The sequence below is a fragment of the Sebastes umbrosus genome, chromosome 6, assembly GCF_015220745.1.
Source record: "Sebastes umbrosus isolate fSebUmb1 chromosome 6, fSebUmb1.pri, whole genome shotgun sequence".
Taxonomy (NCBI): Eukaryota; Metazoa; Chordata; class Actinopteri; order Perciformes; family Sebastidae; genus Sebastes; species Sebastes umbrosus.
This window is the reverse complement of record NC_051274.1, coordinates 1,352,127-1,377,845: the sequence shown is the minus strand read 5'-3', so window position 1 is coordinate 1,377,845 and position 25,719 is coordinate 1,352,127. Positions and strand designations below refer to the sequence as shown.

At 40.2% G+C, this 25,719-nt stretch overlaps 1 protein-coding gene and 1 long non-coding RNA gene across 3 annotated transcripts in view; one reads left to right on the top strand and one right to left on the bottom strand.

Moving 5' to 3' along the window:
- The window catches only part of LOC119489231, a 23,760-nt gene extending 2,441 nt beyond the window's left edge, over positions 1-21,319 (top strand). Inside the window, exons 2-4 of the long non-coding RNA XR_005207133.1 lie at positions 4,065-4,074; positions 5,275-5,285; positions 21,309-21,319. This is a non-coding gene — a long non-coding RNA (uncharacterized LOC119489231). The remainder of the gene's footprint in view (positions 1-4,064; positions 4,075-5,274; positions 5,286-21,308) is intronic.
- On the bottom strand, positions 1,087-25,719 carry ptpn22 (protein tyrosine phosphatase non-receptor type 22). 2 transcript variants are annotated; one of them, XM_037771394.1, is made up of 26 exons: positions 25,214-25,719; positions 21,678-21,786; positions 21,225-21,301; positions 19,972-20,067; positions 19,796-19,834; positions 19,511-19,582; positions 19,228-19,287; positions 18,805-18,947; positions 13,465-13,531; positions 13,274-13,351; positions 13,011-13,097; positions 11,504-12,041; positions 11,331-11,399; positions 10,555-10,641; positions 8,860-8,931; positions 8,611-8,747; positions 7,449-7,476; positions 6,984-7,079; positions 6,794-6,862; positions 6,606-6,712; positions 6,406-6,433; positions 3,863-3,925; positions 3,471-3,574; positions 3,354-3,384; positions 3,182-3,265; positions 1,087-1,848 (listed from the first exon to the last, which is right to left on the bottom strand). In XM_037771394.1, exons 1-26 carry the CDS (start codon positions 25,313-25,315, stop codon positions 1,787-1,789), a joined length of 2,505 nt encoding a protein of 834 aa, XP_037627322.1. In that variant the 5' UTR covers positions 25,316-25,719; the 3' UTR covers positions 1,087-1,786. The 2 variants fall into 2 exon arrangements, with proteins under 2 accessions (XP_037627322.1, XP_037627321.1); XM_037771393.1 differs by having other exon boundaries at positions 6,984-7,082; positions 25,214-25,713.

Below are 25,719 nucleotides of genomic sequence, written 5' to 3'. Positions count from 1 at the left end.
GTTCCTAACAAGTGGCTATATGAGACGACTAAACGTCATCACGCCGACTCGTCCTCCTTTACAGCCTCGTTGTGTTTACTCGCGCTCATGCAACAGTGGTGTAGTTAGTTCATAGCCTAACGTTAGCTTTTTACTTCTGCCGATTGCATTCACCCTCAAAAATCATAAAAGTGGTGTTAGTTTGTGAAGATTATCTTGCTGAACAAAATGTGTAAATATCATAAACGTGTGTTTGTCACAGATTTTATTTTCTGCAACAATCCAAAACCCAATGCAACAATCCCATTGGCTTTTTGTCGAGCAACCTAGTGCGATGCTAACTTCCGGGTTGGCCTACAAATATATGTCATCCCTGGAGCACTCTATGCAGCATTATTGGGGAAATGTTCTATCATCCCTGGGACGCCGTTAAGCTCGAGCCCTGATCCCTGTTACCTTTGGTACTGTAGAAACCACGCAGGCTCATTAGAATATATCAGCCACAGCTTGAGAACTACCTTTGCAAACGTGCACCATATTTTTCTCGCAAGCCAATCAGAGCAGATTCAGATAGACAATATGAGAAAAATAACGTGTTTTTTTAACATTAAAACATGTAAACACGTTGTAGTAGAAACCCAAAATACAAGTATGAACCTGGAAATGAGCATGAAATGTCCCCTTTAAACTGTGAGGTTTGAGTAGAAATTGGTAAAATGGGCATTGGCGCGGTTGTTTTATTTTTCTTTTTATGACAAATATTGCTCACATGATGCTTTTTGATTTCTACATCTGCATTTCATATGGAAGAAACAATTACTACAACATAGTGTCAAACATACTAGATCCTAATCAGGAAGCAGGTTATTTTAGTTGGTCAGAAATATGGCTGTCATAGGGTCTTGACTTACTAGCACAAATAAGACGACCGTTTTGTCATGTTTGTTGTGATGATCTGTGTTCTAGCACCAATGATTGCTGTTGTTCATGTTTGTACTGAGGCGTTTTGAATCAGTTTCCTGGGTGATAAGTTACAGACAGTAGAGATCCTTCATCAATATGTTTCAGTCTTGTTAAGTAGGTTGAAAAAAACACAATGAGAATGCATAGACTTTCTATATTTTTTAATAAATAATTTTGTGTGTAACCGGTGTATGTAACACGGTTTAACTGTACAGTTGCATCATATACATATTCAGTATACATCGCATTTGCTGTACCTTCAGATATACATTTTAAGATGTTGACAATGCTTTTAAACTCATTTAAAAACCACACAGCGATGTGTAAATTATGGCAGAGACTAAATGACACGCATGGTACATTGAATGATGTTTAGTTTGTTGTCTTTTTAATAGAAAAAGTGATATGCTGATGAACTACATGCAACGTTATACCCGTTTTCTTATTTTATGCCAAAAAAGCACAAACTCACACACATACATAACTAAATCTATTTGAGTTTGACAGCGTTGCTTTGAGCGTTAAAACGAGAAGCGTCAAACTTCAAGCAAATTATTCTAGAGGCTCAAGATTCAAGTCATTGGTCCAAGTGGCGGTCCATGTTGTTCAATGAGGCCATAATTAAAAATCAACCTTAGTTGATGTACTGTGCATATACTGTACAGTGCATCAGAGCTGGTAAAAAAAGCACTTCCTGTTCTCTGCTGCTGAGGGTGCTACTGTGCTGTGCTGTCTCGCAGTGCTTTTCAGGCCCACTGTATATGAGTCCTTTAGCGATGCAATGTATTATGTTGATCATCATTAGAAGAACAGGTCCATTTTTGATATTTGGAGACTCTAAATATCAAACCCAGGTCTCTGGATAACTCCTGGGGCCTTTTGGCTTTCCAAAACGGTTCCCAAATCCTGTGGAAGATGAAGATGGTGTCATAAAAATAGTATGTAACATTGTATAATATGTTAAAGAGGACCTATTATGCTTTTGTGCTTTTCCCCTTTCCTTTAATGTGTTATATAATTTTTGTGCATGTAAAAGGTCTGCAAAGTTACAAAACCCAAAGTCCAGTCCAAAGGGAGTTACTCTCCCCCACAGAAACACTCCTACTGAAATGCCTTGTTTAAAGTCCCGCCTTTTCTTCTGTAACATGGTGATGTCACCATGTAACACATTTGCATAAAACCTGCCTAGCGGTTAGTTTGGCGCGCCCTCGAACAAAGCTAGCTAGAGCGGAGTTGGAGCAAAGTCCGAAGAATTAGGTTTGGTTGACCAATCACAACAAAGTGGGCCAGCTGACCAATCGGAGCAGACTGGGCTTTTTGGGAGGAGCTCAAAAGAAGTGCTGCAGCACAGCTGGCATGAGAAAAGTAAAGCATTTTTTGAACATGTAAAATAGGGCTGTCAATCGAATAAAATATTTAATTGCATGATTGTCCATAGTTAAGCTTTTTTAAACTTTTAAATTACAAATTAATCACACATTTTATATCTGTTCAAAATGTACCTTAAAGGGAGATTTGTCAAGTATTTAATACTCTTATCAACATGGGAGTGGACAAATCTGCTGCTTTATGCAAATCTACATATAAATTTACTTTTAGAAATCAATGAACAACACAAAACAATGACAGATATTGATCCAGAAACCCTCACAGGTACTGCATTTAGCATAAAAATATGCTCCAATCATAACATGGCAAACTGCAGCCCAACAGGCAACAACAGCTGTCAGTGTGTCAGTGTGCTGACTTGGCTATGACTTGCCCCAAACTGCATGTGATTATCATAAAGTGGGCATGTCTGTAAAGGGGAGACTCGTGGGTACCCATAGAACCCATTTACATTCACATATATTTGAAAATGGCCATGATAGTTTTTCCACGCCAAAGTTTAGCGCAAGTTTGGAGCGTTATTTAACCTCCTTCGTGACAAGCTAGTATGACATGGTTGGTACCAATGGATTCCTTTAGATTTTCTAGTTACATATGATACCAGGATCTTCATCTAGCTTTAACACTGAGCCCACTACAATCTAAAAATCACATGTTGCGTTAATGCTTTAAAGAAATTAGTGGCATTAAAATTAATTTGCGTTATTATCGTATTAACTCTAACAGCCCTAGTTTTTGAACATTAAAGCATGCAAACATGTTCTGGTAGAAACCCAAGATACAAGTATGCAACTGAAAATTAGCATAATAGGTCCTCTTTAATGTCATAGTGAAGTAGACGCAGGCCTACCAAATTTGAAGACTGAAGATGAGGCACCGTTTGATGGAGGTGGTGTTCCAGGTTGAGTGGGAGGCGGCGGAGGGGCAGTTTTAGCTGAGAATATAGTTTTTAAACATGTTAGTCCTACTTTTCAAATAAACATCAGTGCATTTATTTAGCTAAAATGTAAATTAGCACTTACGTTTTAGTTTGTGTCTAAAAAACTTCAGACTCTGGACAAAGGAAACAAAAGCATAGATTTAGTTAGGTACACTTTCAAATGTTCCTTTTAACTAGTAGTGTGTAGCTCGTGTGTTACCTTTGTTCGAGACATGCCCTTCTCGCTGCTTTTGTCTGATTTGTTTCCTGATGTCTCCGTGTTCAGGGACGGCCTGCGGTTCACATCATGCTGCCCGACTTGTGCTGATGAACACAGAAACAGATAGGAAGTGAAGCGATTTGCTGCTTTTGAAAATGCCCTAATGGCGGACCCCCCATGTGCTAGATACATTAGGCTTTGTGAGAAAGAATAATTATTATCGAGTCTTATTCGGAATCTCCACAGCCTTAGATGTATGTGGTTAAACATTTTTATGACAGTATCTTGCACATTTATTTAATAACTTAGTCAATATGTGTCTAATAATACCAATGTGTGTGAAAGAGGCTACTGTGTCGTGTGCAGCCCCTCTAATGTCGGAAGCAACTCACCACTTCCTGCTCCAGCCACAACCACAGGAGGTGGAGTGAGCTGCCGAGCTGCAGTGAGGGGCTCTGCAGTAGAAACACAATGATAAACTACCCTTCATAGAAGCCCCGTGTTTTACATTAATCATGAACAAGACAGCAACGAAGCTGGCATTTTACCAGTCAAGGTCTCATCTCTTGTTTTGGTAAAGGATACCTCCAACAGGTGAATATAGGTACTTCTAAAACTCGAACCTGCAGGCTGTTGTATGTACTCAACAAACAACACACAATGCCATCTCGAAAAAATTTGATAAACTGGTTGATTACAGTCAACAAAAAATGTGTAGCCTCTGACCCAAACTGCTACATTAAACAATGAATTATTATCTGTGCAGCCAAAGCCTCATAGAACTAATTCCCCCCTGCGATATACTGTAGGTCTAAAAGCTATTAAAAACACATAATTGAGCTGCAATTGGACTGACATGAGCACTGTTTATATCGAGACAAACCCATACACCATCCTGCTGCTGTTAAAGGGGAACTAAGCCCATTTTAGAAATTCATACACATTATTCCTATGGTCTAAGACAGTCCAAAAAATATCAGTAAACATGAACAACTCTCTCCCAAATCCAAAAACTAGAGCACTAAAAGTCAAACTTGTGATGTCATAGGGTATAAAGTGTGGAGCTGCTCCATAGACGATGAATTGGGAGAGAGATGTTGTAGATGACACTGAGAGCACCAGAGGAATGTTCTGAGTAGATGGGAACATTCTCTGCTTCACAACTGAGAACACTACGATAGAATAAAGCTCATTTGGGTATAAAAAAAGAAAACAACACAAAATCAGTGTCCCATTCATTGTCTATGGAGCAGCCCCAGACTTTATACCCTATGACGGTAGTTCCCAACCTTTTTCCTTAAGGGACCCCTTTTCCATCATTGAGTAAACTGACGACCTCTGACTAAGTGACATATTTCATTGATATTTCATTTTATATTCAATGCGTAACAATAACAGTACAGAACAACTGTACAATTAAACCAAATAGTGAACACAATAGGCAGGATGTTTGTGTAAAACGAGCAATTTGGATGAATTTTGAGAATTATTTGCATATTTTTTCCTGTGAATTTTGCATCAGAGATGAGTTTTCCCTGTTATGGTTTGTTGTTCTAATATAACTGTGTACTTTTCTAATGCAGGTCGAGGCTGTTTAGCAGAGAGGGAAGGCTCTGTGGATATAGCTCGTGTTCAGGTCTTCACCTTGCCCTCGTCCTGTTTATATCTCATCTAATAATAATCCAAACTTTGAAAAATAACAATTTCATTTAGTTTTCTTCACAAAAATGAATGCATTATATTATTAAAGATATAGGCCAACTGTTTATTAAAAAAAAACTAAAAAAAAGGTTTTGACCCCCAGGTTGATAACCAGTGCCCTCTGACATCACAAGTTTGAGACTTAATTCTCTGGTTTCTGGCTTTGAGAGAGAGCAGCTCATGTTCACAAATGTTGATTGAATTTTACTAGGCCATGAAAATAACAAATTGGAATTCTGAATTTAGGTGTTTTCCCCATTTAACTCTCACTTGCACACCACACCTGTGACTGAAAATAGTCCCCAACAAATATACTATTTACTCATGTTTGAGAAACATTTGATAAAAACTACAACTACAATGTCCAGCTGTTTTGGGAATTTAGCCCTTTTTTTAAAAAAATGTTTTTTTAAATGAAAGCCTATATTCACGACTTAAATCTTCAGTAAGAACGAATAGGCTTGAGCTAAGTGCCACAGACAGGCTGGGGAAGATAGAAAGCATTAAAGGGACAGTGTGTAGGATTTGGTGGCATCTAGTGGTGTGGTTGCAGATCTGAGTACTCCTCTGCTCACTCCTCCCTTTCCAAGACTGCGGTAATGTGAGCCGCCGAGTACAACACCATGGTAACGCCGTTCGCCTCGCTTAGAGGCCATCCTCACCATAATAATCCTGCTTTAGGAGCCACGAAGGTCAGACGGAGGTCAGACGGAGGTCAGACGGAGGTCAGACGGAGGCTTGCGATACCACGGTTTAACACGCGACTCACGTTACCGCAGTTTCACAAGCGTGTCGGAGAACTACGGTGGCCTTCAGGTAACGTAAAAATGCGAAAGGCTCTCTCTAGAGCCAGTGTTTGGTTTGTCCATTCTGTCCTACTGTAGAAACATGGCGGAGCAACATCGTGGACATCTTGAAGCTATATGAATATGAATTTGAAGGGCTCATTCTAAACTAACGAAAACACAACGATTCTTAGTTTCAGGTGATCGTACACTAATGAAAACATGAATATTATATTCTATTTCTGCTGAGAGATCCCCCGAAATGTTGCACACTGTTCCTTTAAGAGATGGACTAGCAATTGTTGGTTTTGGTCTTCTCATGGGATATAGCCTGCTATATACAGTGTAACAAATATAGAATATTGCTAGCCTTATCCTTTAACTGCCAGGTCAGGTAGACTGAAAGCAGAAGAGGAAGGAGTCTTTATTCATGAGATAAAATAGCTTACCTTGTCTGGAACTTTTAGCTCGAACGCTCTGGGGGAAACATTGAAAAGCAAAAATGTTAATGTCCCATCAAATGGAAATGTAGCATGTTAATCACTGAATGGAAAAGCACTGAGATTAGTGTAGGAAAATGAGTCAGTGAGTGTTACTCTTTGACTTAGTTTTAGACACTAGTTTTTGACTTCTTTGATAAGATCATTACCTTGCTCCTGCTCATAACAACGTCGAGGAATCTCTTGGGCTGAGCAGTGCCGTCCCACTCAGATGAAAAGCCCACCCTTGGTAAGGGCCACGCTGTTCTCTCGTGAACTGTCGGAAAAGAGCACTTCACTTAGACAACGAGTACTGCAGCATGTGTCTCTGTTAAAAGAGGGGTGATGATATACTCACCCTCCTCTGTGGTGAGGATGAAGGACTCTGGGGTTCTGTCAGGAAGTGGAGGAGTCAGGCTCTCCTCAGCTGCACAACCAAAGATAATCAACTTCTATACTGGTTATGATTTTACACATTTGCACAACTTCCCTTGAAGTGGCATAGACAGAAATGTTTGTGGATTTTTCATTGAGTCTAGTGAGCTTACTCTGAGGAAGCAGCGGAGGAGTCGGTGGGTCCAGAGGTGGACAGTTAGAGGGGAGGTTTGAAGTTCGACTTGATGCAAGATCAGGGTGTGTTACTGCTACTGGAGATAGTACAAGAAAATACTATTGAAATTATCGCACACATTTAGTAATTTCATAACTACTGGCAGACTGCCTGAGTCTCTCTAATTGGGTTAAAACAGGCACATAATATGGTAATGACATAAGTGTTACATCAGCAAATTTTAATACATCATCATGTAATTACTAGGGCTGTCAATCAATTGAAATATTTAATCGCGATTAATCGCACGATTGTCCATAGTTAATTTCAAAGAAATTAGTGGTGTTACTTTGACAGAGCTACATGTAGCAATCACATCATTTATCACATTGTTGGTTGGCTACATTATTAGCCAATGCATATATATATATTATCCCAGAACAGTGTGTTATAAATATCTTACCTGTGAAGGTCATTTTTGCTTTCAGACTCTGCAACAAAGAGAAAGATGTTGCTGTTACATAACTGATATGTTGAACTGTTTATTACAGGGAGACACCCCAGGTGAATAAGGTGACTAATAGATATCACCATGAAACTTCCCCAATTGATTACTGACATTAAGACAATTGTGAAAATGTATGTTTAAATATGCAAATGATGCGTTTTATATAATTTGCATCAATTTAAATACATTTCCAAAAACATTAATCTGGACATCGGATAAAGCCAGGTTCAAAATTCTGGTTTCATTTTGTTGACAAATTAGAGTTTCACAGAGGGGATTTTGGATATCTCTTTTTATCACTCCATAAATCAGAAAATACTGTTAAAAGCCATAAAAAATATAAATTTTCGGCATGTTTTTAGGAATAAAATATTCTATAAATCAGGCTATGAATGATATATGAACAAACCCCTATGTAAAAATCTTTAGAATATAGAAAAGAATGAAACTGGAAAGTGTGGTGGATGTAAGTGTTATTGAAGTGGAGATTTCTTTCTCAAAACTCATTTAGAGAAAACGGCCTATAAAGATATGGATTGTAAAATTCCATACATTTTGAAAACACTACAGGGTACAAAATGTTAACTGATAGATATCACCGTGAAACTCCCCCAGTTCATTACTTACATTAAGACAATTATTTTTCATATTACACTTTTTTAAAAATGTTAATGTGTGAGGCGTTATCTAATGCTAACTTTGGGTGAATTTAGGAGAAATCTACAGACGTAAATAGACAAAGTGTAGTAAAATAAACACCTAAATGTATATTTTGGATGTTTTCTTTCCACTAGTCTGAAAGAAGACATGTTATGGAACCAAAAGTTGCCCCAAATCTGAAAATTGACCAGTTCATGAAAAACTTATGTTTTTGCCTGGGTGGTCTCATCTTAAAGTATGTTTATCTTCAGAAACCCATCAGTTATGATGTAGTGAAAGAGGATTAAATCGCCTTTTATTTGAGCCACCACTGGTTCAGGTGACACATGTATCATCCACATTCATTGTTTGTCAAACAGATGCTGCAAAAAAAATGTGAATATGCATAATTCATCATTCAGTTTATCTTTCAAACTCTCATGGCACTAACTGACAGGAAGTCACACATCAGCCTTACCTTACTCCTCAGCCACGGTTTGGTCTCACTCTGAGACCCGGTGACAGCTGGCTTTGAGTCACCAGACCACTCTGAGGACATTCCTATTCTGTTCAGGTTCACTGCAGGTGTGACCTCCGACTTCTGCTCCACAGGAGCTGAAAGACAAACAAGAATAATCTATTTTGTTATTCAATTTTTATGTCAAACTTTTATACAGATTATTGTTTTTTGTTTAAAGGATTGTTGTTTATGATATTGTTAAGTCACCTTGATCAAGGGCCAACTCAAAGGATTCTGGTGTTCTCTCTGGAAGTGGGGGGACGGGTGAGGGGGGGCTGCCTGGGAAAAATTTAAAAAAGTATCATAGTTTGTTATAGATATTATACTCAACATTTCAACATCAAAGAGTCACTCCTACTTTAAAGGGTAACTTCAGTCTTTTTCAACCTGGATCCCTTTTCCCATTTAGTCCAAGTGACTAATAGAGACAACAATTTGTGAAACTGGTCCAGTTTTGAGGGAGAACGCTGAAGCCAGCAGCTGCTCACGGCCTACAGTGTGATCCTATTGGGGCAAGCTGGCACCGTCATTTACACTAAAAGCAGTGGTGGAATTAACGAATTACATTTACTCTCTTTATAGTAACAAAGTCATATGAGGAGCACAGTGGGACAGAGAGGCCGAGTCGACTGGTTAGCATATATTCTGCTTTAATAATGAACGAGTAGAGAAGTTGAACCAGCCGCATATTGTGGAGGACTTCACAGTGCCGTTCAGACAGGTGGGTACCAACAACATACTGACTGAACTCTCCACGGGAGCGTCAACAACCAATTCATAACATAGTTGCGTGTGCTATTGGGGCAAGCTGGCACCGTCATTTACACTAAAAGCAGTGGTGGAATTAACAAATTACATTTACTCTGTTTCAGGCGCCGTGGTATCCATAGTTAGTTTTAGTTATTGTTGATCATTTTTGTTTAATTGTCTGAGTTTTGTCGCAGGTCAATTCCTGTGAGGCTCCACAGAGGAGGACGGTTGTATAGTTCTGTAATTGATAATCAGTAGTACGCACAGACTGCATAGTGCTATCTCTTGGTTGGACATAAGGGGTCTTGTTGCTGATGTTGTCTGACTAGTGTAGCTTAAGATGACATTTAATACAATCTATTTCGTAGCCTAAAGATGTTAATTTAACATTAGTAAGCTATCATATATCATCATTCCCCCTCCTCCCCCTTTTAAAATGTTACGCAGTAACATTTACTCCAAATACATTTTAATTGACCTACTTTTTACTTTTACCTAAGTACATTTTTTACACAAGTACTTTTACTTGAGTACAATATTCTAGTATTCTTTCCACCTCTGACTAAAAGTGCTTGTTTTTGCCATGACAGGCTCTGATTGTTATTATAAGTTTCTGACATTATGGAAAGAGTCAAGGACTCAAAGAGAAGTCTCGCTCTGAAATCTGGTGAGGTGACGAGTTGTGGGAAGACAACGGTGGAAAAATGGAATACATCCATGGTGGAAACGTGAGTGCCAGCCGGTCAGAGTTTGGTCAGATTTTCACCAGGCGCCGCCGTGTTGCGCACAATGGCTGCGACCGCTCTGTCCTCCGCACGGTGACCGCCTCATCAACAGTATGGTTCCCTTATAGCATTGGGGTTAAATCAGAAATATTGCCAAATTTGCAGCTCATTTCGCGGCTGCCGGTTTCAGTGCACTCCCTCAATACTGGACCAATTTAATAAATCATTTTCCCCATTAGTCCCTTAGACACACAAGCATGGAAAATAAGGTCCAGGTTGAAAAATACCAAAGTTACACTTGCAGACATTAAAATGTACATTGAAAAGATAATGGTATCAACCATCTTCAGAGATGTGGCACTGAAAGAAAAGCATAATTGAGTGTGCTATAAAAGATATTTAAGAGATTCAGATATTTTTCACTTACTTTTCTCACCTCCCAACTCCCTGACTGCCTCAGCAGCAGCATTGGGTGGAATGATAACCATTAACCTTTCACAGGGATCTGGGTGCTCTGAAAGACAAAAATCACACCATGTTATATAACATGTCTATCCTCTAAAGTCCAGGACACATTAGCACATAGCAAGATTAAAGGGATCATTTGGATGTTTTGAAGTGGGATTGTAAGAGGTCAGTTTATAACCTACAGTAGATGATGGTATTTAGAATATTTTCCGACGGGGACCTGAACTGAAAGTGAAACTTATCTATACTGTTTTTGTCAACTGATTCTGGTGGCTTTAAAAAGAGAGCATAGATAATGATTGTGATTTCCCTTTCAGTTGAGTTCCCTGTCAGAAAGGGCTGTCTGATGGCAAGATAAAGTCGTAAAAATATTCTAAATATGGGTAACCTTAAACTGATATCGTTTTTTTCAGGTAAGCCTTTCTTTTAGGTGGTTAAAATACGTTTTGCAGTACATTGCTTTGCTTGCTCAATGTAACTCCTATCTGCTTCTTTAAACTGGGGGCGTGCCGACCGTCATCTACTGTAGGTAATACTTCCACTTCAAAACACCTGAACTATCCCTTTAATATAACAGGAAAGCCATATGTGCTTAGTTCAATGTATACAGCACAATTGGACGATCAGAAACTGTGAAATAGGAATTAATACAACAAACGTAAGAAAGTGAGGAATATGCTCATAGAAACTAATGTTTTATGTTCCAGACTTTCTATCTACACTGAGAACACCAACCTGCATCCACCGCCATCACATAGGATTCAGGGGTTCGTTGAGGTAGGGGAGGAGGTACCTCCTCAGTTCCTACAAAATGCACATCAGTTAATGCAACTATCTACAAAATGAAATTCTACGACCCTGTAGTTTCTGTACTCTGGACTAGCATGTGCACAAATATGACCAGCTACCTGAGTTGAGCTCCAGAGTGTGGTCATTCAGACACAATGAGGGCATGCTGAAGATGGGACTAGCTGGCCATTGTTTTCCGTCTATGGTAGAGTCCATCGGTGCCTCCTCTGATGATGGGGAGCTCATTGGGGTGTCAAAGTAGGGGTCTTCCACCATCAGACAAATGGCTGCTGCCACAGCCGGTGAAGGCGGAGGGTTCAGTGACGGCACGTCGTCGCTCTCCTGTATCCTTCCCTCTACTGGAGGGGCTCTCTGGTTGGTGTGCACCAGTGTGATGGAGGTCCTGGGTCCCTCCTGTGAGGCCTGGCTGGACTCAGGAAGGGTCTGGAGTAGGAACCATTGCTCCTGGTCCCTCTGCACATCCTTGGCTCTCGAGGTAATGGGATTTTCTGAAGGCAAGGGAGTGTGGAACTGAAGCAGAACATCCCTCTCCTCATCGAGCAGGTGCTGGAATTGTGGCTGCAAATCCGACTCCTCCCTCAGGTCAGAGAGCTCGCTTTCAGTGTCAGGCGTGATGGCGGACGGGACTGTCGTCACCTGGCCAATTCAACAGGGGAGTGTGAGCCACAACAGCTTTTGATAAATGAAGAAAATGTGCATGTAAATGCATTCATGCTCGGCAAATATGTGCGTTTATTATCATGGTGTGTGCGATATTATACAGTATCTAAATAAATGATTAGGGCTGTCAAAGTTAGCGCGATAACGCAAATTCGTTTTAACGCCACTAATTTCTTTAACACAACATTTAATGCAACCATGTCATACTAGCTTGTCGGGAAGGTGGCTAAATAATTCCCCAAACTTACAATCAAAGGGGTCCCCTGACCTCTGACCTTAAGATATGTTAATGAATATGGACAGCTGTTGTTGCCTGTTGGGCTGCAGTTTGCCATGTTATGATTTGAGCATATGTTTTATGCTGAATGCAGTACCTGTGAGGGTTTCTGGACAATATCTGTCATTGTTTTGTGTTGTTAATTGATTTCCAATGATAAATATATACATACTGTACATTTACATAAAGCAGCATATTTTTCCACTCCCATGTTGATAAGAGTATTAAATACTTGACAAATCTCCCTTTAAGGTACATTTTCGACACATAAAAAAAATGTGTGATTCATTTTCGATCAATCACATTTAACTATGGACAATCATGTGATTAATCGCGATTAAATATTTTAATCGATTGGCAGCCCTTGTAAATACCGAGGAGCTTACAGTTGAACATATCACTAACTTCCTCTGTTTCACTTCAAGTAAAGCAGTAGCCTTTTTGACACACCCTTCATAGTTCATTTGTCTGCAAATTTGATGATTTTCCACTCAGACGTGACTGCATTCTATATGATTGTTACTGAAACCACAAGCCTACCACAGCTGTTGTTGCTGATTGTGATGGTTGTGCTTGTCAGTAGGCATTGGTGAAGCATGTATTATAGATTTCCACTGTATTCTTATGTACTCTGGCTCATTCACAAGGGAGGTTTCCCGGTCGCTCACCTCATTTCTGCGGCTCTGTGCATCCACGGACTGCAGATATCTCTCAAACAGCAACTTGATGGTTCTGTACACTAGCTCATATTGTTCCTGAGGTTACACAACAAAAACCTGCTCTGTTAGGTGACACAGCCCTGGAGCATGATGCACGAAAACACGAATCATCAAAAGATCTTTGATAGAAGGAAGCATGAAGAGTTTCCTGAAATGTGGTTCTGCTTGTTGGAAGATTTGTGATGCTTTGTTAAAAAAAAAACAGCAACTACCTTGGTTTGAACGATGGAGTGCCTCTGGGTTCTCATGTTTTGAACTAAGTCATAGATATTGAAATCCAGAGTGATCATCTAAAAACAAGCACACAAACAGCACAATACAGCTTGAATCTTTCCTGTTAGAATAATCTGGCTTTACATGGATAATGTGCAGAAGGTTTCGTGTAATTGCAGGAAAATCTCACCTGTTTCTTCAGGAGGTTCCAGGTATAATCAATGACACACAGGACTCCTGTTCTACCGCAGCCAGCACTACAATCACAGCAGCAAAAAGTCACATTTTAAACAATTATTAGTCGTTAGTATTTCTGGTACTCATTGTACTGCACTGTCCAAACCGCTCCCCTTCAGTACTAAGCAGGCTTAAGCAAACGCTGATTGTCATTTCTAACTCCTAATTCAACCATCTTAAAGGGGACATATCATCACTTTTTCAGTGTGTTTGGGTTATCTGGAGACCCACCAACCCACAAACTGTGAAATAAGACAACCCAGTCATTTTTTTGTGGGCTGCCTAGATCAGAAACACATGATTCAACAAGCCAATCAGATTTGGCTCCCATTCCTATGTCACATGCAGGCTCATTAGAATACACCGCCCCCATCTGAGTATCTCTACCATAGACTGTATATAAAGATGGACGACATGACAGCCCTCCAAAAGTGAAGCCAAAACATCTTGATCGCCCCGGATGGAACATGGGCCAAACTAAAAAGTCAAAGAACACGTCAAATCAATTTTTCCAGAAGATGGTTTCTGTCATTTTAAGTAGTTCTCATCACACTGATGTATGTAAATGTGTTAACTTTTCTTAAAGGTTTGGTTTTAATTAGTTATTTGATGCTATAAAAAGGGGGCTAGACATGATTGACAGCTGTGATTGACAGCTGCTCTGAGTGAAGTAGTTGAATTTGGAATTGTACGAGAAAGATGTAACTTTAACTTTCCATATCTGTCACGAGTCTGTGTCAAAGAATATTTGTCAATTTGATCGTAAATGTAGTCATAGAGATATTATAGTAAGTTTTTGTGTCTTTCTAGCCAAACGACTACCATGGTCATAATGTAGCAGCTAGGTGGCTCACGCTAACAAGCAGTGGCCGTGCTCACCTCCTGATTGGCTCGGGCGGTTGTGTGGGCGGGGCCTCGATAACGCGGCACCAGCACACCCTGATCATTATTTTTGCAGACTCTGGCTCCAAATGACGTCAAAATCTCAAGATGGCTTCTCCTGTATCCAGGATATTTTGGCTTCACTTTTGTACAGTGGGAGGAAGTGGTGACTTCTCGTCAATCTATACAGTCTATGATATCCACCCACGGCTTGAGAACTACCTTTGCAAAGGTGCACCATATTTTTCTCGCAAGCCAATCCTCTTGGCTTTTTTGGGAGGAGGGGCTTAAAGAGACTGGCATTAAAATGGAGCATTTCAGACAGAGGGTGAATACAGGTATATTGAGGCAAACAGTATTAGAAAAATAATGTGTTTTTTGAAGATTAAAGCATGTAAACATGTTCTAACAGAAACCCAGTATGAAGCTTATAATGTGAGCATGATGTGTCCCCTTTAAAAAGGCTCATCTCAGTGGACTTCTTCGATAAATCAAAGATTTGACTCAAAACCTGATATTATACTGTATGGGTATAAGAAGTAATTTGTAGAAAAATATAGAATTTGCTCATTCACAAAATCGCACAAGATTGTGCTCTATACAGTAATCAATGTCATCAACAAACCTGTGCCACTGTGTCAGACAGAAGTTGATTCAACTCAATGAGGCGGCAGTTAGTGGTAGGGTTGGATTGTACAATATGAATGTCATTTTTCCTGTGAGTGTTGAGGAACAAAATCCCATTTTGTAGTGAAAGGTCTTTGACAGCTGTCTAATAAGTAATACAACTCAGAGGTGGGCTGATTTCCTGCTGTGTAGGTTGGATCTGCCACTGACTCAACATTCCATCTCTGACACATCATCCTCGAAGAGGTGTGGGCACGTCATGGTGTGGCATGCTTTCATACTGTGGCATGCTTTCATAATGCATTTTTCTACAGTATTTATATCCATAGTACACAGCAAAGTTAGTTAAATAGTCATCAAAACAAAAAATAACACATTTCTGGAACAGCCAGCTCAATCTATGTGTATCATCCGTATTTGCAAAATCAATTTCTGATTTTAATCCTGCTAAAAAAATATTGCATAGTTATAGTTTCCAATCAAAGGACACCAGCAAAGAAGATGAAACTCATTTTCTATATTGTTGAGATGGCACACCTTTCTTCCTTTCAAGTAGCCGATTCCATGACTAAGCTACACCTATCTTCCAGCGAACCATCCAATATCCCCCCTATAGCAACTTCATGTAAATTTGTGCACACCACAAAAATATCTAATAGCTCTGTTTGCACTGATTCACAGAAACGGAATATTTCCTTAATTTGTACGTTTCGGTAAAAAGTAGATGTGGGTTTTAAATCAGCCAAAGTGTAAGTGCTGGAAACGCTGAGGGGAAATGATGCCCCCACATACACTTAGAAAAACCTAGTGGCTCGTTGGCTACCCGCCTACGCACACTTCCTGTCTCAAAGAAAAGGGAGGGGGTGCCTAACCTCTAAGGCCTAAAGTAGAGGACATATACATGCTGCCCACAGACAATATGTTCCCATAGTAACTACTCAGTCAGGCCCCAAAAGTGTGATCCTTCAGTGTGATCACTGCTTGCCTGCAATAAAATAAACCCTGTCAATAATAGTGATAATAGTCATTATAAACTTCTCTTAAGTCTGGAAATGTTTTTTTTTTTTATTTACAGAAGTATATTAAATATGAATTATGTAAAGGAGTGTAGAGGCAGAAACAGTCAAGTAAGTATGGAGGTGCTAAACCATTCAGGGCTTTGTAAAGGAGACAGGGAGCCAGGGAAAGATGCTAACATGGTTGTGAGGTGCTGTCTTTTAACAGCTGGGGCGACCTACAGCTCACCTGGTAGAGCGTGCGCCCCATGTAGGCTGAGTACTTGGCCTGGGTTTGCTTCAGACCGGCAGCCCTTTGCTCAGTTAGTCCTTTAGTCCAGTTAAAAGAGCACAGCAGCCATTTTGACATAGCAGGGTAAACACAGGTGTAATTAATAACATTAATTATGGCCCAGTTCCATTTAGATGGGCCAGGCCTCTGGTATTGTGTATGCTGGCTCACTGAAATGGCTGTGACACACTAAATAGAACGGGACCATAATTCATTTCATCAATTACACCTGTGTTTACCCTGCTATGACGTGTCAAGGTGAGAGAGGGCCAAAGTGTGAATCAATGTCTTTGCATCAGAAATTGCTTTTGCTATATTTCTTAATTTGAAAGTAGTGTAAACTTAGTGACACGGAGTGCTTTCTTAAAGTTAAGTCATCATGATACTAATGATACCAAGCTTTTTGCATCTGAACCTGTAAAGTTCTGTCTTTCTTTGATTCAGCCCCAATAACTATAATCTCTCTTTGGTCCTTATTTAATTTCAGATAGTCGTTAGTCATCCAAGTTGCAAAACTCTTTAAGCAGTCAAACAACGTAGCCTGTTGGAGTTGTGAATGAACACCATTGTCTGTCGTACATTTTGTGTCATATTGTGTTGTTTTATAATTTGGCCCAGTGGGAGCATGTGAGAATAGAGGCCCAAGTATTGAGCCCTGTGGAACACCTTATAGCAGGGGTGTAAATATAGACAGTGCAGTCAGTGTGGTTGCACTGGACCCGTGGTGTGGGGGGTTGAGGGTCTAGAGAGAGTTATTCCCATCTAATTTGACTGCAAAATCCAACACATTGTTGGTAGAATATATACAGACGTAGGCAAAGTTGTTGGTAACGTTCCGTTAAAGAGAGAAAACCCCACAATGGTCACTGAAATAACTTGAAACTGACAAAAGTAATAATAAATAAAAATTTACTGAAAATTAACTAATGAAAATCAGCTGTTGCTTTTGAATTGTGGTTCAACAGAATCATTTTAAAAAACAAACTGATGAAACTGGCCTAGACAAAAATGATGGTAGCCCTAGAAAAGATTGAAAATAATTTGACCATAGGGACATGTTAAACTAAGGTGTGTCCTGTAATTAGCATCACAGGTGTCTTCAAACTTGTAATCAGTCAGTCTGCCTATTTAAAGGGTGAAAAGTAGTCACTGTGCTGTTTGGTGTCATGGTGTGTACCACACTGAACACGGACCACAGAAAGCTAAGGAGAGAGTTGTCTCAGGAGATCAGAAAGAACATTATAGACCTTCATGTTAAAGGTAAAGGCTATAAGACCATCTCCAAGCAGCTTGACGTTCCTGTGACTACAGCTGCACATATTATTCAGAAGTTTAAGGTCCATGGGACTGTAACCAACCTCCATGGACGTGGCCGCAAGGGGAAAATTGATGACATATTGAAGAGACGGATAATACGAATGGTAACCAAAGAGCCTAGAACAACTTCCAAAGAGATTAGAGGTGAACTCCAAGGTCAAGGTACATCAGTGTCAGATCGCACCATCCGTCACTGTTTGAGCCAAAGTGGACTTAATGGAAGACAACCGAGGAGGACACCAAATCATAAAAAAGCGAGACTGGAATTTTCCAAAATGCATATTGACAAGCCACAAAGCTTCTGGGAGAATGTCCTTTGGACAGATGAGACAAAACTGGAGCTTTTTGGCAAGTCACATCAGCTCTATGTTCACAGACGAAGAGATGAAGCATCCAAAGTAAAGAACACTGTACCTAATGTGAAACATGGAGGAGGCTCGGTTATGTTATGGGGCTGCTTTGTTGCATCTGGCACAGGGTGTCTTGAATCTGTGCAGGGTGCAATGAAATCTCAAGACTATCAAGGCATTCTGGAGCGAAATGTGCTGCCCAGTGTCAGAAAGCTTGGTCTCAGTTGCAGGCCATGGGTCCTCAAACAGGATAATGACCCAAAACACAGCTAAAAACACCCAAGAATGGCTAAGAACAAAACATTGGACTATTCTGAAGTGGCCTTCTATGAGCCCGGATCTAAATCCTATTGAACATCTGTGGAAGGAGCTGAAACATGCTGTCTGGAGAAGGCACCCTTCAAACCTGAGACAGCTGGAGCAGTTTGCTCACGAGGAGTGGGCCAACATACCTGTCAACAGGTGCAGAAGTCTCATTGAGAGTTACAGAAATCACTTGATTGCAGTGATTGCCTCAAAAGGTTGTGCAACAAAATATTAAGTTAATGTTACCATCATTTTTGTCTAGGCCAGTTTCATTAGTTTGTTTTTTTAAATGATTCTGCTGAACCATAATTCAAAAACAATATCTGATTTTCATTAGTTAATTTTCAGTGAATTTTTATTTATTATTACTTTTGTCAGTTTCAAGTTATTTCAGTGACCATTGTGGGTTTTTCTCTCTTTAACGGAACGTTACCAACAACTTTGCCTACGTCTGTATATACATCTAATGGTAAAGATTGCTTTTCTCAAGGAGAATTAAATAGAGTTCCATAGGGAAGCCTGACCTGCAGTGGATGCAAAAGGGGAGGTCATCATTGGGTTCATAGGAACGCATCTCATGCAACATGTCCAGAATGGGAGGGATGGAGTCCGGTACGCCATGATCTGGCCAGTTGTAATAGTGCAGCTGTTTCAAAGTTCGGCTACACTAGAAAAAATAAAAGCATTGTAGACAATAACAATACAAGCCTCTTTCCAGAGAATAAAACATTTACCTTGCTTTTTGCTACTGTATCATTGTGAAAGCTAAAGATTAACAAATGATTTTAGTAGTCTCAAAAATGTAAAATATGACCACATTCATTTTGTGACTGCCTCTAGTCTTTGTAGCAACTAACAACAATGTCAGCTGATAATCTTTTGCTTGTCTCAGGAGAATTAGCGGTCAGTTATTCTCACAGTCAGGGTACAATATAAACACTACTTACGTTGCGATAAGTCACCCTTAACGTCCTTGTCAGATAATCTCCTTTGTTTTCCTCAGAATCCTGTAAAAAGAAAAGCCAACAGTGCATCTTTAAGGTGAGTACTAGTTATTGCTGTTTAATAATGTGAGTTTCTTCTGTATTGTATTAATATTAGCAGAACCAAGTGTTGCATGAAACAGATGTTGTGTGAAGATAGTGTGAGATTATATTGTCAGCATATGTTATAGAACAGTTCAACTACTGGAACCCACCATTGAGGAAGTGCAAGAATAAAAATACTCACACAGTAAACTGTAAAAGGGTCACAAACAAATGGCGGCTCTTGTTTCTGTGGCCAGTAGCGTTCACACTTTTTCTACAAACAAAAAAAAATATACAGAGGCACATTTTACATTTCACACCTACACATCAAACCAACACAAGCAGTGACCTAGAGTAGTGGTTTATAAAACCACAGCAAGCTGACGGTAAACTGACACACAGCATGCAGAAGTAAAGATGATTTACAAGCAATGGAACACAGTTTGTCTGTTGAGGAAAAAATTGGAAATGTAGAAAATGGTGTTACCTTTCCCATCTCAAATTCTCGACAGGCCATCACTATGATCTAGATTCAAGGAGTTCAAAAGGGCAGTTCATGTAAGCAAGGTCAGAGCTCCTTTGATCATCTTACCTAATAGTTTTGAGAGCAACATTATGTGTTAAAAAACAGCTTGTTGTGTCCATGTGAAAGGCGGGTCATACCTTTACATTGTACTCCCAAAGCATCCTCAAGAAGTCCAGTACTGTGTGAGGCAGAGGACCCTGAGTAGCAATGTAGGCCCTTGAACCTGACGCTCCCTGGAGACAAAACACAGCTTATAGTCAAGAGTCACAGGATGTTAGTAACATCTGCACAAATTAGTTACCTACAGTATATGTACATATGCTGAAAATGCAATTTACAGGAATATAAATGATTCTCCTCTACAAGGACACTGTTAAATGTGCTAAATACCAGATTGGGAGCATTTCTATTGCCTCCGCACGGCTCTCAACATGGCGACGCCTGAGCCGGTGGCTCGCAGCTAACTGCTAACAGCACTAATGGTGCAGATACACCAAGTCCGGCCAGAAAAAGCAAAGACATGACAAAACCCCAAACGGCCCAATCCGCTCAGGCCAATGGGCGGTGTTTGGTGTTGGTTTGACTGTTTTCAACATGACTAGTTTGACTGGTGGGGGAACTCGAGGGTGGGTGCTACGCTTCTGCAACGGCGCCGTTGGTCAGATTGGCGCTATGAACCTTTCACACAGAACGCGGTTTGAGCTGCGCTTGCTGCTAGGTTCAGCGCACGTCCCTGGTGAGCAGCACCATTGGTATTAATGTGTTTCAGAGCGCAGTGTTGTTTTTATCGTGTTCTGTGTGAAAGGCCCTTTATCAGCTGTAACCGTTGTATGAGCACAGTGCATTGCGGCTGCCGTGAGCTACCCAGTGGGGCACGCTCACATGCATGAACATGCACTGAAAGGCATGCACAGACAGCTGCAATGTCAACAAAGCACAGAGAAGCTCTGATTGCAACACAGGAAGAGCAACTTCATTCTCTACTTAGGTAGACATTACTCCTCTATATCTTTACAAAACAATTAGTTATTTGCTATATTAATGCTCTTTATATCGTATACAGCAGTGGTTCCCAACCTGGGCTCCAGGCCCCCCTTACAGGACACCAAAGATCTCAGGGGGTGCGCCAGGATTTGTCTGCTCTGAGGTTGTCAAAATTAGTTTTGCTCATGTATAACTAAAATCATAATAACACACTCACCAAGATATATATTTTACTACTTAGTAGCAAAATCTAAAGAAATATTCTGCTTCAATCCATATTTGTTGGCGTTTAGCCTTTCACTGCAGTCAAAAACCTATTTGCTCTCCCACTTGACGCACACAAAAGAAGGCTTCAAGGGGCTTCAAGGAAAATGGGAACCACTGGTATAGAGCACCTTTAATTTACCTTGATGAAACTGGCGTTGATGTATTCCGAGTCATTTTTAGCTGTGGTGAGAGTGAGCTTTACTCTGGTGTGGTCAACTAAAAGGAGAGGAATATGTAGTTAGAATATCAATGTCGCACAACTCAGGAGTCATAACATAATTATTTATAACATTTTCTTAATTTCAGGTCGCCATACACATCAACATTAATTAATTTACGGACATAATTTGCATCAGTGTTTAATGTATTTGCATCTAAATGTCATGCAACCCATAGTACTGTAAGCCTATGATTCTTTGATCCATCTACATTTAGTTTCGTCATTAATGTGTCAGAGGATTAAATATACGGAGGTTTAAAAAGTCATAGTGTCCTCGTCATATCTTATCTGAAATGCAGTGATACAGATTTTGTATATTAAGTATAAATGGCAAACCGCAATTTGCACAAATGTGCCTTGAGCAAAGCTTACAGGGAACAATGTCTTTGTATCGGTTCTTCTTGATGTTCTCCTGCTTCTCTGCTGTCTTGGTGGGGTAGGTCTTGTCAGTGCGGTACTTGGTTGACAGGCTTTTCAACCTCTGAAAAACAGGAAAGAAACTGAATCCTACTACTGTACATTCAACTACATGTAGTTCATTGTAGTCATAATTCCTTGAAGTCGTATGTGAATGTCAGAGGACTTTTTTCTCACGGTATAGCACATGAAGGGAAACGCTTTCCAGCCCAATTCTACATTGCTGATGAATGAAGTTTAAAAATGTGCCTGTGGTGGTTAAAATGCTGACTTTATGAAACTTAATGATCTATCTAGTTGACTATTAGATTTCTGCTGTATTAAGATTGCCTAGCATTCTAAACATGTCTGCAGCATTATGAACTTAATACCTTGTTTTCTTTGCATGTAGTTTGGAGTCTGTTCTATTTCACAACGTCATGAAATAGAATTCAGCAGAAATAATAGTCACAGTCAAAAGCTGAGGTGGTGCTCATTGACAAAACATGACAGGTGCAAATGGGAGAAAACTGTTTCTTTAATGGAATATAATGTTGTAACATGTACTGTAACATGCTTTGGCTTATATTGAGGTATTGTATGCATGGATATAGTCAAGGGTCCAGTAAACACACCTAAATTAGGTTAACCCAACTCCTGATTAGCAAAACCAAGTTTCATAATAACTAGGGTTGTCAAAGCTAATGCGATAATAACAACTTGCGATTTTTAGGTTGTAGCGGGCTCAGTTTTAAAGCTAGAGTGAAGATACTGGCATCATATGAAACTAGAAACCCTATGGACCCTAGGAATCTGTTGGTACCAACCATGTCATACTAGCTTGTTGGAGGCTAAATAACGCTCCAAACTTGCGCTACATTTTGACGATGAAAATCTGGCATGTCCATTTTCAAAGGAGTCCCTTGACCTCTGACCTCCAGATATGTGAATGTAAATGGGTTCTGGGGGTGCCCACGAGTCTCCCCTTTACAGACATGCCCACTTTATGATAATCACATGCAGTTTGGGGCAAGTCATAGTCAAGTTAGCACACTGACACATTGACAGCTGTTGTTGCCTGTTGGGCTGCAGTTTGCCATGTTATGATTTGAGCATATTTTTTATGCTAAATGCAGTACCTGGACAATATCTGTCATTGTTTTGTGTTGTTAATTGATTTCCAATAATAAATATAAACATACATTTGCATAAAGCAGCATATTTGCCCACTCCCATGTTGATAAGAGTATTAAATACTTGACAAATCTCCCTTTTAGGTGCATTTTGAACAGATAAAAATCTGTGATTAATTTGCGATCTATCGCCCTATTTTTGGGGGAAGGGAGGTTACTGTACACAGTACTGTACTTTGTTATTGTCATCTATAGTGTTTATTTGCATAAAAACACACAATTCAAATGATTATGATTATTTCAATATTTGCTTTGATTTTAAAAAATCTTGATAAGTGGTTATGAAGTTAAACGGGTCATAATTCTCTCTAATATCTATTTTATATTGATGTGAAAACATCTCCTACAAAGAAATTGATTTATTCAAGTTTCTCGCCACAAACTTAATTTTACGAGATTACATTTGAACACATCATGATAAAGTTGTAATTTACCTTCACCCAATTGTCATTTTGCTGAGCAGACCATGAACGCCTCATAATTGTAACTCAATGGCACCTCCCTTAATGTTAATAGCTCCGCTATTTAACCAATCAGGACTGTGCTGCTAACGGCTGCTAACAGCTAACGTTACTAACTCTCCTCCTGTTGATTTAAACACAGATTTGTTGCTCACAGTGTCGCATTATCAGGGAAAAATAGGGTGCGCCACGCTGTTGAGTGCTTTTTTTAATTATTATTATTAGTAATATGAGTGTAAATATATCTGGGCCAATTAGTAAATTAATGTTTTGTATTGAAAAATGTATATATCTTTTTTTATGCCTCCGCGCTGGCGACAGCCCGTGGCCAGAAGCATCATGTTTTCGGGTTGTCCGTCCGTCCGTCCCATCCATTCTCGTAAACACGATATCTCATGAACTCCTGGAGGGAATTTCTTCAAATTTGGCACAAACAGCCACTTGTACTCCAGGATGAACTGATTAGATTTTAGTGGTCAAAGGTCAAGGTCACTGTGACCTTACGTCCGTCCCATTCTTGTGATACCTTAGGAATGCCTTGAGCGAATTCCTTCAAATTTGGCACAAATGTCAACTTGGACTCAAGAATTAATTGATTAGATGTTGGTGGTCAAAGGTCACTGTGACCTCACAAAACACGTTTTTGGCCATTAATCAAGAATTCATATGCTAATTATGACAATTTTACACAAATGTCTCATAGGATAAAATGATGAAGTGATGACATTTTGGACAGACATGGATGTAAACTGCAACTTGACTGGTTGCCGGAGGTACACAACTGTAAGGAGGTAATGCTAGTTTCATATTGTTGCCTTGTGTACAATGCTTTACAGACATCTCACCACCTTACTGCTGTGACACAAATAGTGGTGGCGCATTTGTGTTATTAAAATTCAGAATTCTTTGCCTTTTTTTGCAGTACTTTCATAGTTGTTCAGTCTTACAGCAGAGTCAGGAAAAAGAGGAGGCAAATGGCAAGCAGATTACATGTGACCAATCGCACATGGTCAATTTTGATGTGATTCAACATCGGGTGACCAGAATCTATGACTCACTTTACTAGAAACTGGCACGTTTGCTCACAAACTGAGATGATTTCCATCCGGAATTTACTGTGCAGAAGGTCTGACGCTCAAATTAAAGACATGGCACGTCTGTGCTTTACAGGATTTGTTGAGACACTGCTCTTTTTGTTCGGAGGCCAGTTCCAAACAGTCTGTTAAAGGCCTCGCAGACCATCTGCGCTGCCGACACCACAGAGTGCTTTTTGTTCTTAGAGGAAGTGATGCAATAGACCCCTTCCTCTGGAGTGGTCGGGGTGGGAGCAGCATGTGAAGCACACGGTGCTGTCCTCAGGCACTGGCATGTCACTCATCACCATGGCAGCAGCCCACAGATGATGTCATCCTGGGTGTCAAGACTTCTGAAGAGGAGGTTATTTTTTTGTGTGTACATATGTGCTTCTGTGTGAATGTACACAAGACTGATAAATGAACCAATGATATGACCAACTGAATAATCTTTTGTTAGTTGTTGAGTGTTATAATGCATTTGCCTATGGGTCTTCCTTGTTCATGAGCCTTCAGCGACAAAGAGGAAGCACAAATGTGGCGTTACTATCGCAGCGTATTACTTCCCTGAACATGACTTCTTTTGTGACATTTTGGAAGCCTGGAAAACTATGAACTTTCCCTCTCACGGTACTTACTGTCAATTCATTCAGAGTAAACAATATAACACGGCTTCTGGTGATGTGATAATGAAAGCCACGGAATAAATAAGTCTACTATGTGGAGGCTTCGTCTATACTACTCACAACAGTACTTCAACAAGAGGAACATAACTGTTGACTCACCGCAAACTCCCCGGCAATGCCATTCGGTGCCTGCTCGTCCACAGCCTCCTGTCTCTCCAGCTGGGGCAGGAGGCTCCTCAGTATCCTGGCCTGCTGCTCCATGGCTGGCTGTACACTGCCTGAGATAGGGCACCTCTCACACCTGTCATGTCAGGACACCAAGGTCCTCATCCAGGGGTCATGGATTAGGGTCGCCGAGGCTTGGGTTCAGGGGCCGTGGCGCTTCTGTTTGCTGCTGCACAGAGCACTTCTCTATTGCAACTGTCACATCAAGGAACTATTGTGAGGGAACGTGTGAACTGTCTTAGAGGAAGCAAGAGTAAGCTAACAGGTTCTGTGGTCAGATTAAAAATATTGCCGCGCCCCCTGGGTGTCTCTCACTGGGTCCTAAAGTCACCCGGGTGTCTCACTGCATTGCATGACAGCGTCGCAGAGGGACTATAGGTGGGAAACACCCACAAACATAAGTGGGCCACACATTTATGCAAATAAACAATCACGAACAA

What these genes read in the sequence shown, in the direction of transcription:
- ptpn22 (XM_037771393.1), bottom strand. Translation starts at nt 25,315, where the DNA reads ATGGAGCAGCAGGCCAGGATACTGAGGAGCCTCCTGCCCCAGCTGGAG. An exon ending in CCCTTTTGCATCCACTGCAG is followed by an intron (nt 13,532 to 18,804) that starts GTCAGGCTTCCC and finishes CTGTGATTGTAG; the next exon opens with TGCTGGCTGCGGTAGAACAG. An exon ending in CATCCTCACCACAGAGGAGG is followed by an intron (nt 6,713 to 6,793) that starts GTGAGTATATCA and finishes CTTTTCCGACAG; the next exon opens with TTCACGAGAGAACAGCGTGG.